Source organism: Crotalus tigris, unplaced genomic scaffold (genome assembly GCF_016545835.1).
Source record: "Crotalus tigris isolate CLP2741 ecotype Arizona unplaced genomic scaffold, ASM1654583v1 scf7180000022411.5474196:2289641, whole genome shotgun sequence".
Classification (NCBI taxonomy): domain Eukaryota; kingdom Metazoa; phylum Chordata; class Lepidosauria; order Squamata; family Viperidae; genus Crotalus; species Crotalus tigris.
In genome coordinates, this window is record NW_024099112.1 from 287,814 (window position 1) to 300,111 (window position 12,298).

General features: G+C 39.9%; 1 protein-coding gene across 5 annotated transcripts in view; it reads right to left on the reverse strand.

The window, feature by feature from the left end:
- SOGA1 (suppressor of glucose, autophagy associated 1) overlaps positions 1 to 12,298 on the reverse strand; it is a 104,090-nt gene that overhangs the window by 37,139 nt on the left and 54,653 nt on the right. For 2 of the 5 annotated variants that reach the window (XM_039319172.1, XM_039319176.1), the window contains exons 5-9: positions 8,275 to 9,504; positions 6,968 to 7,141; positions 6,096 to 6,221; positions 5,205 to 5,456; positions 3,842 to 3,949 (exon numbers count right to left, since the gene is read on the reverse strand). In XM_039319172.1, coding sequence (XP_039175106.1) covers positions 3,842 to 3,949; positions 5,205 to 5,456; positions 6,096 to 6,221; positions 6,968 to 7,141; positions 8,275 to 9,504 — 1,890 coding nt within the window. The remainder of the gene's footprint in view (positions 1 to 3,841; positions 3,950 to 5,204; positions 5,457 to 6,095; positions 6,222 to 6,967; positions 7,142 to 8,274; positions 9,505 to 12,298) is intronic. The other 3 variants (XM_039319175.1, XM_039319177.1, XM_039319174.1) reach the window with 2 other exon arrangements.

Below are 12,298 nucleotides of genomic sequence, written 5' to 3' on the forward strand. Positions count from 1 at the left end.
TTGTCTTGGATTTTAGTGGGGGTTTCTTTTTGGATTAGGTTTGTAATCTTATTTCTATGGAATCCATTGGATGTTAGTACATTGGTGAGAGTGTGTAGTTCGGGTTTTAGGTGTTGTTCGTCAGCTAAGCGTTTTGTTCTGGAGATGAGTGTCTTGGCTACAGAGTTGATCTGTGCTGGGTGGTGGTGTGAGAGAGCGTGCAGATAGCGGTTTGTGTGTGTTTTCTTCTGGTAGATGGTGTGTCCTAGGGAGCCATTGGATTTCTTGTAGACTAAGACATCCAGGAAGGGAAGTTGGTTGTTAGCTTCTGTTTCCATGGTGAACTGTATTTTGGGGTGTAGGCTGTTGAGGTGTGTGAGGAAGTTGTCCAGTTTTTCTTTCCCATGTGGCCAGATTATGAAGGTGTCGTCTACGTATCTGAGCCAGAGTTTGGGTTTGTGATCCGATTTTTCTAGAGCTTGGGTTTCAAAGTGTTCCATGTAGAGGTTGGCAATGACAGGTGAGAGGGGTGATCCCATGGGTGCTCCTTCTGTTTGTTTGTATTTTTGTCCATTATAGATGAAGTATGTGTTGGATAGGCAGTGGTTGGTCAGATCTAAGATGTGTTTGGGGGGGTTATATTTGTTTTGATAGCTGTCAAGGCTTCTTTGATAGGCACTTGGGTGAAGAGGGATATGACATCGAAGCTCACTAGTAGGTCGCTGGGCTGTAAGTTTTGTTTCTTTATGATCTCTATAAACTGGAATGAGTTTTTTACGTGTGAGGTGATGGATTCTGCATAGGGCTGTAGTTGTTTGGCGAGAAATTTGGCTAGGTTTTGTAGAGGTGAGCCTATGGAGCTGACTATAGGTCTGAGTGGGGTTCCTTCCTTATGTATCTTGGGGAGACCATAGAGTTTGGGGCATCTGGATGATTTCTCTCTGGGAATGATTCTTTGCTGGATCTCTTCGCTAATGGGGGAGGCTTTTATTTATTTTATTTTATTTTATTTTATTTTTATTTTGACAAACGACTCCCTAACACAAAAAATGATACCAGACCCACACTCACAAAAACCACACAGGATGTCACCACCAAACATCCACGCAAAAAACAAACCCAAAGCCACACTGACTATGAGGCACGACCACAAACCAGAAGCCAGACCACAGCTGCATCATTAGCCACTTTAAACCCCCCCAATCCATACATGAAGCAAACTGACACCCTCCATGAAGAGGAAGCACGACCACGAACACGAAGCCACGGAATGGCAGGGCAGCCCAAAATCTTGAATCCCTCTGCAACTCAGACTAACCTGAGCACAACCAAACAGAACACTCCCCCAGCCAATCAGAGCACAGCCAATCAGAGCACAGCCAACCACCCAGCCAATCAGAGCACAGCCAAGCCCCTAACCAATCAAAACACACCTCCACCCAATCAGAACACAGCCAAGCTCCCACCCAATCAGTTCATACCTCCACTGGCAGTTAAAAGGAAGAAACAGCCAAGACCACACATTGCTGCTCGAAGCACGAAGCTGAAAACACCAGCCTGAAGATGACGAATGGGACTTCGTCGAAACGTCGCCAAGACACTTCCAATTTTATGCGGGAGAAAACCCGAGCAACCAAAGACATATATATATATATATATATATATATATCTGCTACCAAATTTCCTCTTGATTTTATTTTACAGCCGCCTTGAAAGAATTCTAATATCTCATAATAAGTTAACTATTTGTGTTTACTTATCGTTTCTCATCTATAAAATGCTTCTTGTGTAGAAAGCCATAAAGGGGTTTTGGGCACCACCTAGATTTGTATTTATATCAATATGGCATGTCTGACAAAATGATTTTTAAAATCTACATTAATCTTAGCTTTGTTATACCACAAATATCCATGCCACTCAAATCTCAGATCATGTCTTTCTAATTCCAAAGGCCTTCTATTTCTCAGCAATGCCCTCTGTTTCAGCCAAACTAACCAACAAGATACAAAATATAATTTAAAATCAGGTAGATCCAATCCTTCTCTTTACTTTGTATCTTGTAACAGCTTATGTTTAAATCATGGGATTTTTTCCCTTGCCATAAAAATTTCAATACTCATCATCAAACTCTTGTTTTCTTGTACGATCTGAAAACAGTCGCACTTAAATAACATATGTTCAAATTTGCGAAAAGATGTTGTGTTTGTACTATATAGAGCAGTGGTGGCGAACCTATGGCACGGTTGTCAGAGGCGGCACTCGGAGCCTTCTCTGTGGGCACAAATGCCGTTACCCCAGCCTCGCCTCCCCCCAGAACCCCCTCCTCTCCAGCAGTCGCCCCCCAGAGTAGCCTATACGGAGCAGCGCAGCCAAGGACATGGCAGCCAGACAGCGTAGACAAGACTCTGCCCTCACACCCCATCATGCAGTTGAAGCTGCAGGGCGCGGACAGAAGGTGTGGCTGCCATAGCGCTGCTAGGCTGCCTGGACAATCTGCGGCGGGCCCTGGAGGCAGTGAGTGGTCCTGTGGGCAGGCAGGGGGGATGGGGGAGCAGAGCAGGGGCAGGAGGGTGGAGCGGGGTGGGGCCAGTTTTTGGGCACTCGGTCTCTAAAAGGTTTGCCATCGCTGATATAGAGGTTGAGCCACTCATGTTCATTTAGAGCAGGGGTGTCAAACTGCCGGCCCGTGAGCCAGACACGTCATCCAGAAGTCGCACCCACCCCATTGCCGGCAATGGCAAAACCATCCTGATACATTGTGTGATGTCATGTGATGTCACAAGTTTGATATGTCTGATTTAGAAGTTCACTAAAATATCCAGTGTAACCAGAAGTGCCTAAACGTTTGCATGCAACTTTATATGGACCATATATAATGCTCTCTCTACCATCATATTGTTACCAACATCCCATGTAATTATTATACATATTAATTTCCAATTGTTTGAATCATATACAGTATATGCACTGCCTCCTATGCATTTGGTTGTGAATCAAGATGTAGGAAAGATGAAATACACGAGATCACTCAAAGCATGTCATAGAAACAGATGTTTATTGCGATAATTTGTAGCTTATGAAATGAAGATTTCTAACAGAAGATATATTTTTCAAAACACAAAGGGCTTCCAAAAACTGAACTGAATCAAATGATGACACTCAAATACAAAATGCAAAAAAAAGTATGAGAAGGCTAATTATCTGAAACTTGCCAGGCCTTGTTTTAACTTATAGAAGTAGATGGGAATGGCATAGTGGACACTGTATCTCAGTTTTTCAGAATTTTTCTGAGACCTATTCAAAACTAATCTGCCAAGCTAAATTTTGAGTTTGTAGATATACTTGGGTATTGAATGCATATTGTGAATGAAACTTTTGGTTCAGAAAGAAAACAATGAAAGATAAAAACAAGCAGATTTATATATTCCTGAATCTCTGGACAAAAAAAACAACAAGTAGCAGCAGAGGGGTAAGGCAGGCTCTCATTATACCTACACTGTGTCACTTCTCAGCTGCAACTTTTTTTTCCACAAATGCTTTTGCAGATTTTTTCATCATATTTCAGATGGAAAGAGAACATTATGGGCTAGGCTGCTTTGATAACTTAATAATGATTACATCTGAATGGGTAAAGTTGTCAAAAAAAGCATACATTTTGTGATGATATGAAAGTTTTGTATAGCTGCCATGAACAAAACTGTTACGTCACTTCAGAAAGCATATTTTTTTAGTCAGCTCATACATTCAAATTCAACTAATTCAGAGATGTACCAAACAATAAGTATTTAAGAAGGACTGCAAATGATCACAAATTCTATACAGAATGGATTCTTTATTCCATTTGTCTCCTATTCCACCTTACCATGTTCTGGGACCAAAGATCTCCAGTGTATGTCTTATTATCTGCTTGCTGCTGTGGGCTCAGTTCTTCTTCTTCAATCAGCAAATATAGTTCTTTCATGCTATTCACCTAAAAAGAGCAAATAGTGAGTAGGAGCCTATCATAACTAAATTGCCTGCTTTGTTGTCTGAAAAGAATCTGCTAGTACAGAGCCTACTGGACCCTTCAAGCAGAGGTGACAGGTTAAGAACTGTCAACAGACCAAGCCTGTAACTCAAAGTGGGATGCTACAATAAGCAGCAGCCACACAGAGATGTTTCCATGCCATGTCATCACAGTTATGTTTGGTATCATCCTCTCTCTCATGTTTCTGTACCAGGCACCTTTCTAGACATTTCTGCCTGGAAAGAATCATCCTTTGGGACTTCACAGTACACTGGCATATAAAGAAGCTGTTGTTGCCAAGCCTGCAATTTTTCAGCTGCACACAAACTATGCATTCTATTTCAATTAGCATGAATATGTTGCTCTGATAATGATGAGAGACTGTTTTGTTCATCTAATGTGGCCTTACCTCTCCTTTTGTCCAGAGCCAAGCCAATTCAATAAAACCTTATCAGTCAGGTAAAATAATTCCTTTTCCACCCAGTGTTGAAAGTAATATGGAGGCAGGCAAGAATGAGGGTAACAGGATTTCAAGGAGGGTAGAGATGCTACTATACAACTCTTCTTACAATGTGCTTTCTCCACATTTGTGAAAAAGCCTCACTGCAGATTCATTCCCATACCATAATTTAATGAAGTAAAAATGCATATCTAAGTCTTCACGTACTTTTTATGTCACTTGTGATTGTTCTCCCTGTAGTAGGGTAGGAATAATAACCTCTCCAAATGCTGAAGTGTAACATCTCTCCTTACTAGCTTTGTTGATGATCTAGAGTAAGTTGTGGTTTTGCAGTGTGTTAAAGATCATAAATACCCCATTTTCAGAACAGAGAGGAGGATAAATAGAATGTATGTTCTAGCCAAAGTTAACTTGAAATATATATGAAACAAAGCTGACTTAAGCCTTGCATCTCAATTGCTGACCTTCACTAAGATATACTATTGAGAAAATTATTTAATGCCAAAAGCTAGATAATAACTCTTGCCTTCAAAGAGTGAATGATTTAAAAAAGATAAGAAGAAAGGAATAAAAGGTCCATTCCCTGAATGTTTGACAGAGCCTACACTATGATAGCCCCCAACCTTGTCCTAAGATGATAAAAGATGTTAACAAAACAACAGAATACACTCAAGGCAAATGTCACAGTTATCTCTGTTAATGTCAGTTGAAGATTTTGATTACACAGATATAGAAGTTCATGGTCAAACATTACTATACCTCCAAGAAATCACTGCCTTCATTTTGCAAGGTTTTCCCCTGTCTCCAATGCTTCATAAACCACTTGAGCTTCATAAAAAGAAGCAGGAAATTCTGTTTGAACTGTTGGGATTCTTGTACCAGAAGGTTCTTCTCCTGGCTCCAGAACTTCTGCTCCAATCTCCTCTGAAGGTTCAGGCTCTGCAGCTCAAATTCTCTTCTCAGGAGGGCCTTCTGGTGATCATCCTTTAACTGATGAAACATGGGAAGAAACTGAGAACATTACACAAAGGGTGTGTGTGTGTGTGCCAGCAAAGTCAGTTCACATTGAATCAAAGGAACCAAGAGTGCAGACAAGAAAAATCTAATATATGGGAAGGATGAATATTTTCTTCTCCTTCACTAATGTTTTCTTTTTTAAAATATTTGAAATACTTGGTATAGAAAACCAAAAAATGTTAAAAGCATATGGCAACAAAATATAGTGAGAGAAATTTCAACTATTAAAAATGTTCTGGGCAATGTTTTTTAGAATAATGCTGATTTGAGGGAAATAAATAACCAAAGCTTTCAGACATCAGTCCAACTTTGTTTGGAAGCATCCAGAGTTCATTCCACAAATTCTGGTTAACACCCGAGAATCATCAAATATTTACCAAGTAGATAAATATCACTGTACACTTGCTATAACCTGATTCATGGCAATACATTTCCAACATCCAGAGATGCCAAATAAAAGCATTTGCTTATTTGTTGGCAACCAGAGGAAGCAGAACAGAATTATTTTGTGCTTGCATCCAACTGCAAAATGGTTGAAGCAGTATAAGGAATAAGCTTGCACCAGACTCTCTGACAAGTTGCTGCAAGCTCTTCTTGCATCCCAGAAGATGACTCCAAACAAATACCACTAACCTGGCAGATTTTTTGTGTGAAGTTCTCTGCTTCTTCTTTCCTCAGCTGTCTTTCTTGGGAAAGTTGTTCCTGTAGGCCCCTCAAACTCTCATTAGCTTCAGAAAGAACTAGTTGCAGTTCCTTGATCTGCAAGGACAATATAACAGCCAATACTGTAGTCAGAGGAGGTATTGTGACAAATCCCAATAACTCTATCCTATTTGGGAGAAGATGCCCCAAAAAGCTGTTTATGATACAGTGGGAGCAACATTTGTCATTTTACGTATCTTTGTGCACAAATCTAAGACTTGTCCTTTGCAATGAGGTATCTTTGTGTACTTTAATATAACAATTACTATATATGAGAACTCTAGAAAGTAACATAAAAGGAAGAATCCTGGAAAAATTGTCAGCAATGGCCCCATGTACTCAGTTTATTGCATATTCTAATCCTGCAATTGAAAACTTTCAAATTGTAATTTTGCACAAGAAGTCAGCATATCTTCCTTCAAATCCTTCTATTTTATACTTCAATTTTCCTCACTAGGGTGCTCTCCCAATGTGTTATGCTGGCTCAAACATCATAATCTGCAGCCAACGCAGTGCTGCAACCCATCAAGTAGGATGAACACCAGATGAACACCATTTTTTTATTATCTATGTATTCAACTTAACATACTGCTGATTACTCTGACATGTAAGTATCTACATATTCCAATTTGGCTCTTCCCAAAGATTTAGCAGAACTGAAAATGGAAAGGTGGATGAATGGGAACCTTGCCTTTATTTTTTTCCCTCTTATATATAATTAAGTAATACTTTTCCAGCCAAGTAACTCTTCACAGAATCCCCAGCCAGCACTTCTCTCTTCCTTTAGGAACATCAGCACATACCTCAGACATGTAAGAATCCTTCTCTTCTCGTTGGTATGACTTGTAGCTCCGGTCATGTCCCATGCTGGCTTCTGAATTGATGGTGGCAGTGCTGCTGCTGCTGTTGCTGCGATATAGATCAGAGGGCCTGCTCTCCCCGACATCCCAGTCTGGGGCCTCCCTAAAGTCAGACTGCTGCATGCATGGGCAAGTTAATGAGAACAAACCAAAAGAATAGAAAAGAAAAGAAAGAAAAAAACAAAACAAATGGGTCTCAGGAACAATAAAGAGAGCTACAAGACAACAAAAAGGATGAAGAGGAAGAGGAGCTTCACTACTGTGGCAAAAGATAAAGTGGAAAATAAAAGGAGACACAAAATGAGGAGACACGTGGGCTGGATTGTTTGGGGAAGGGGAAAGAGAGAGAGAGGGAAAAAATGTGCAAACACCAGTTATGGTGCCATGCAGTGCTAGGGGTGAGGGTGTTGCTAGCTGGAATAACGGAGGGGGCCAGTGCATGCACAAAAATAAAACTCTGAAATTTTGGAGTGTGCTTCAGGAGGTTGCGATTCAGCCATTCTCCCAAACCATTTCCCACAAGACCCAAGGCATTTCATATCCAGCTTGGGTCACTACATTTTCTCTTGCTACATCAGGGTCCGGTCTGCAAGACTGAATATTCCTAAGTAGGTTATTATCTTAGCCAAGACAAAGACAAAGTTTTTCTGCAAGGGTACAGTTTCAAGCGTACTTTCATCCCTCCATTCTAAACAGGGAAAGTGCATGCATTTGACAAATACTCAAATTATATTTACCATATGGCAAAGGTATCACAGTAAACATCTCCAAAATTACTGTGTCAAACAAAAACCTTGAAAGCTAATGTTTTCTCTTACTGAATTGACTTTGGAAAATTACTTTAAAATGGGTACTATGTCAGGGCCAATCTATCAATATGTGGAAATGATTTGAAATGGTCTTGATTATCTTGTAATATAATCCCCTTCTGGCAGGGCAATAATTTCATTTTTCTGCCCTACATATGAAATAGATTTGGGTTGGGGTTACAATATATTATGCATCTGTCTAGGCAAACTCCTGTTCCATGCACACTCTGCTAAACCAGAGTCCTATCTTGTTAGTGGCCTCAGTTCCATGCAGTGAACTAGTTGTTAGTTTGTCATTTCACTCTGAGAAAGTAGAAAAAGGAAGTTACATTAACAGGGTCAGGTTCTGATTGGTTAAGGCAAGAAAAACAGTACTGTACAGCAAATAAAGCAATAATATCTGCAAGGGAGTCACTGTCAACAACTCAGAGAAACCCTCACCTGGAATTCAGCACCATGACTTTTTCGTAGAGCTTCTTTGGTGGAATCCTGGGAGCTGGAACCTGGTAGGGAATCCTGCTGATCTTTCAAGCAGCCACCAATACCGTCTACTTTTTTCATAAAGGTGTTTAGTTCCTGTTGCAGGACTCCAAGCCGCATCAAAATAGCATTGATCAGCTTAGAGTCCGTAGTATTCTCATTGTCCATTGCCTCACTCAAAACTAGCTGTGCACAGTCATTGTCCATGCAAAGTTTGAGGCTAGAGGTAAAGCCATTGGCATCAGAAATCAGGACATCAATAGCTTTGCTGACAAGAGCAGCCTGATCTCTGATGTCAAGGAGGGTCTCAAAGTCTTTAAATTTGGAAAGCTGGTTGGGGCTGCTTTCATGAGTTTTGCTGAAGCCATTGCTAGGTACTTTCTCCTTTGCATCATTTTCTCCCCCAATAGGAATTTCTTTCCAAAGCGAGGTTGGGATGCACAAGGCAGAATCACCAGCCTCAGCATCTGTCTCCAGCATGGGTCGGGTGGTATGGCAAGAGGCAAGGTCACATCGTTGCAAGTTGGAGAGTAGCACACGGTTCTCATACTGTAACTTCTTAACTTTGCCACTAAGCTCACTGATTTGGACCTTGGCAGTGGCCAGTTCTTCTTGAGAAGTCTCGCTGATCACAGAACAGCTGTCCTCAGATAAAGTAATATCCAGATCATGATCTGACTTGTACTTATTGAGCTCATTCATGAGGAGCTTATTCTGTTCCTCCAGCTCCATCAATGAACGTCTCAACAGGTCTGCCTCTTCTTCCACAAACTGCAAGTGCCGCCTGAGTTCTGTCACACTCTCCCCAGAATCTCCATTGTTTGCCATGGAGAAAGCCAACTGGATATCTTGTCCCAAAAGGTCTTTATCTCCCTGCCCCTTCATGTCATCCATCTCTGCCCTCAGTCCTCGATTTTCAACCTCAAGCTCTACTATTCTGCGGCTCAGAATATTGGCTTCTTCTTCAACAAGTTTCAAATGGACCTTTAGCTCAGCTTCTCTGGAGTAAGGTGAATCAGCCAGCTCTTCTATGGAGAGAGAGCTTTCCAGGTCCCCATACAAGGACTGGTATTTTGTCAGCTCATCCTTCATACTGTCATTCTCTTTGGCTAACTTGGTTAGTTTTTTACACATTAGAGCAGATTCCTCCTTAGCAAAATGCAGTTGACATTTGAGATCTGCACTGTCTTCCTAGGATTAAAAAAAAAAAATGATGCAAGCATTACCAAATGAAAATGGTACTTTTAACAAATCACTGTATATTAGAAAGGCTATTGATCTTTCATGGCAATAAGATTAAGATTGACATACTATAACTGATTACATTTATATTGATATTATACTGAGAAGCCAAAGTTGGGGTTGGTGCTTGAGAACTTGAAGTTATCATATAACCTAAACGAGATCAGTTCCTCTTGGATAACATTTTCATTTTCCCTTGAGGAACATTGTCTCATTAAAAGTGACCGTTAGACCGTTATAAAATTAGTTCATTTCCTGCTTATATAACTCATGGAATAAAAGCTCTAAGAAAACCCTCAGAAGAGAAGAATGTCTCCAGTAAGCACTCAAACCTTCTTTCCAGATGTCCAATACACTATGAGCATTCAGCTACAACTGACAGCTTAATGTTGCATCAGCCAGAATTGAAAAAAAGCAACTATTATTCAAGTCTTAAAATGTACTGCATTGTTGCATTATCATTACAAAAATTCTATTGCACCAGATTGAAACATAGCATAAATGGGGGGGGGGGAATAGAAACTCACTAAAGATCAAAAAACTCTTCCTTTTATCCTTTGAGGCAAGTCATTAGTTATGTTTCCTTGGAATTATGAGCATATCCTACAAACTGTGTTCAATAAATGCCTCCATGTCAGATCTTTGCTTCTGGGTCCTGATTGTTCAAATGCTGGATATCTCTTTTAAAATGTTCAAATATCAAGAGACCTCAGCAAAAAGATACAAAGCTACTTTCCTCAGTTTGTTGTTATTCATTTATTTATTTGAATTCTATTAGCTACCAATTCCAATGGAGTCTTTAATACTGAAATGAAACATCGAGCTACCTTTAGGAATTAGGCTAATGTAATGGAGTTAATCAGGGGAATTGGCTTTTTTTTCCCCCACTGGGGAAATACAGTTTGATATTTTTCATGTTTGACCTCTGGGGAGCATAATTGATACTCTGATGACATAACATTAACTGGGAAGAGGTTTGGAGTTATTTTTCCCCATCGATTTTGGGGTTTGAGAATGTTAAAATATAATATAGATGTTAACATGCTCCTTGCTAAGAAAAAAATTGAATGTGTCAAATTTAAATGGTGCGATCTTTGGCAGCTACATTGTATGGAACTTCCAAATATTGTTCAAGGGAAGCCCCATGTAGAGCACATTGCAGTAATCAGTCTGGAGGTGACTAGAACATAAGTGACTATAAGCAGGGACTACCAACCCAGGAACAGGCACAATTAGCATACAAGACAAAGCTATGCAAAGGCCCTCCTAGCCATAGCTTCCCCCTGCTCATGGGACAAGAGTCATAAATCTAGGAGGACCTGTGTACTGGGTCTGCCTGAAGTCATACAACCCCATCCAGCACCAAAAATTGTATAGTCCTGGAATCAGCAGGTTCCCAAACACAAAGCTAGTTAATCTTGTGAGAGTTCAGCTGAAATTGTTTTTTCCCATCCAGACATTTAAAGCCTCCAGGCACTAAGCTAAGATGTTCATGACATTGTTTAATTAACCAGAATTAGAAATATATAATTGGCCACCATAAGCATAGTAATGATATCTTACCCCATGTGATGACCTCATGTAGATGTTGAAAAGGAGAAGAGAATCTACCTTTCTGACTATAAGAAAGGACTGGTCAGGTTTAGCTGTATTATCCATGGATGATACCTTCTATCTAAACCATTACCTAAAAGTTACCAATCATGTAGATGAGAATCAAGAACTCTTTCACCAAAGATTCTTGTATTTTCCTAAAAGGGTTGTTTTCATTTCATTTAACATTCAATAGACCAACAATATAAACTGACAGAGTGAGAACATTGGGAATGCCAAACAGAATTTCAGTCTCGTTAGCATAATCTTGGTAACTGAAGAACAATATAGTTTGTTCTAAAACTACTGCTATCCCAGTTTATTCCAGCCTGAAAACTATTTCATATCTGTCCTTTCAGGTTCTCTGGTCAACACATGGTTATAATGCAAAATTACATAACTGCCCTAAATCATGAAGATATCTCAGTTTCAACAAACACATCTATGTTTTTCCAGCTATTGATCAAACAAAGGATTGCAACCAGAATAAAACATCAATTCCAGCCTTAGGGAGAGAGTATAAACTCAATTTAAAAATTAGTCCACTCAATGCAATGGACTGGAATCTGTTCGTGTTCTCTCTCTCTCTCCCTCCCCCCCCCCCCCTCTCTCTCTCTCTCTCTCTCTCTCTCTCTCTCTCTCTCTCTCTCTCTCTCGTCTGCCATCAAGCTATCTCCTTTGCATCACTGCATCTTTCTGGTGATACAATTATTCATGAAGGATTTGAACAATATATTCCTGATATTAGAGACCTATTCAGGGTTCATCAATGCCATGCAGAGCATGTAAACATTAACACTAAGAACATCAAACCTACATTCTATTAAAAGATGTGGTTGGCCTGGTTTTAAATAGCAATGAAAGAAAAGCAAAAAGTATTATTGCCCCATAGTTGCAACATAAGCTTTGTTCCTTTGCAACCTAGTATCAGCTATATCAACAACATATAGGTGATAGTCATGTCACTTGTTAGCAAGTGAAAATTATTTACAGGGCATGTTGCAGTTGATAAATAGTGCATGTTGAAGCGGTCATATTAGGGTATTAGTAAATATACATTATGCAAGAGCCCTATAACATATACTTTTTGGTTTGCAACAACAGATAAGTTGGCATTTAATGAATTTCCACTCTAAATATTTGTTGCATT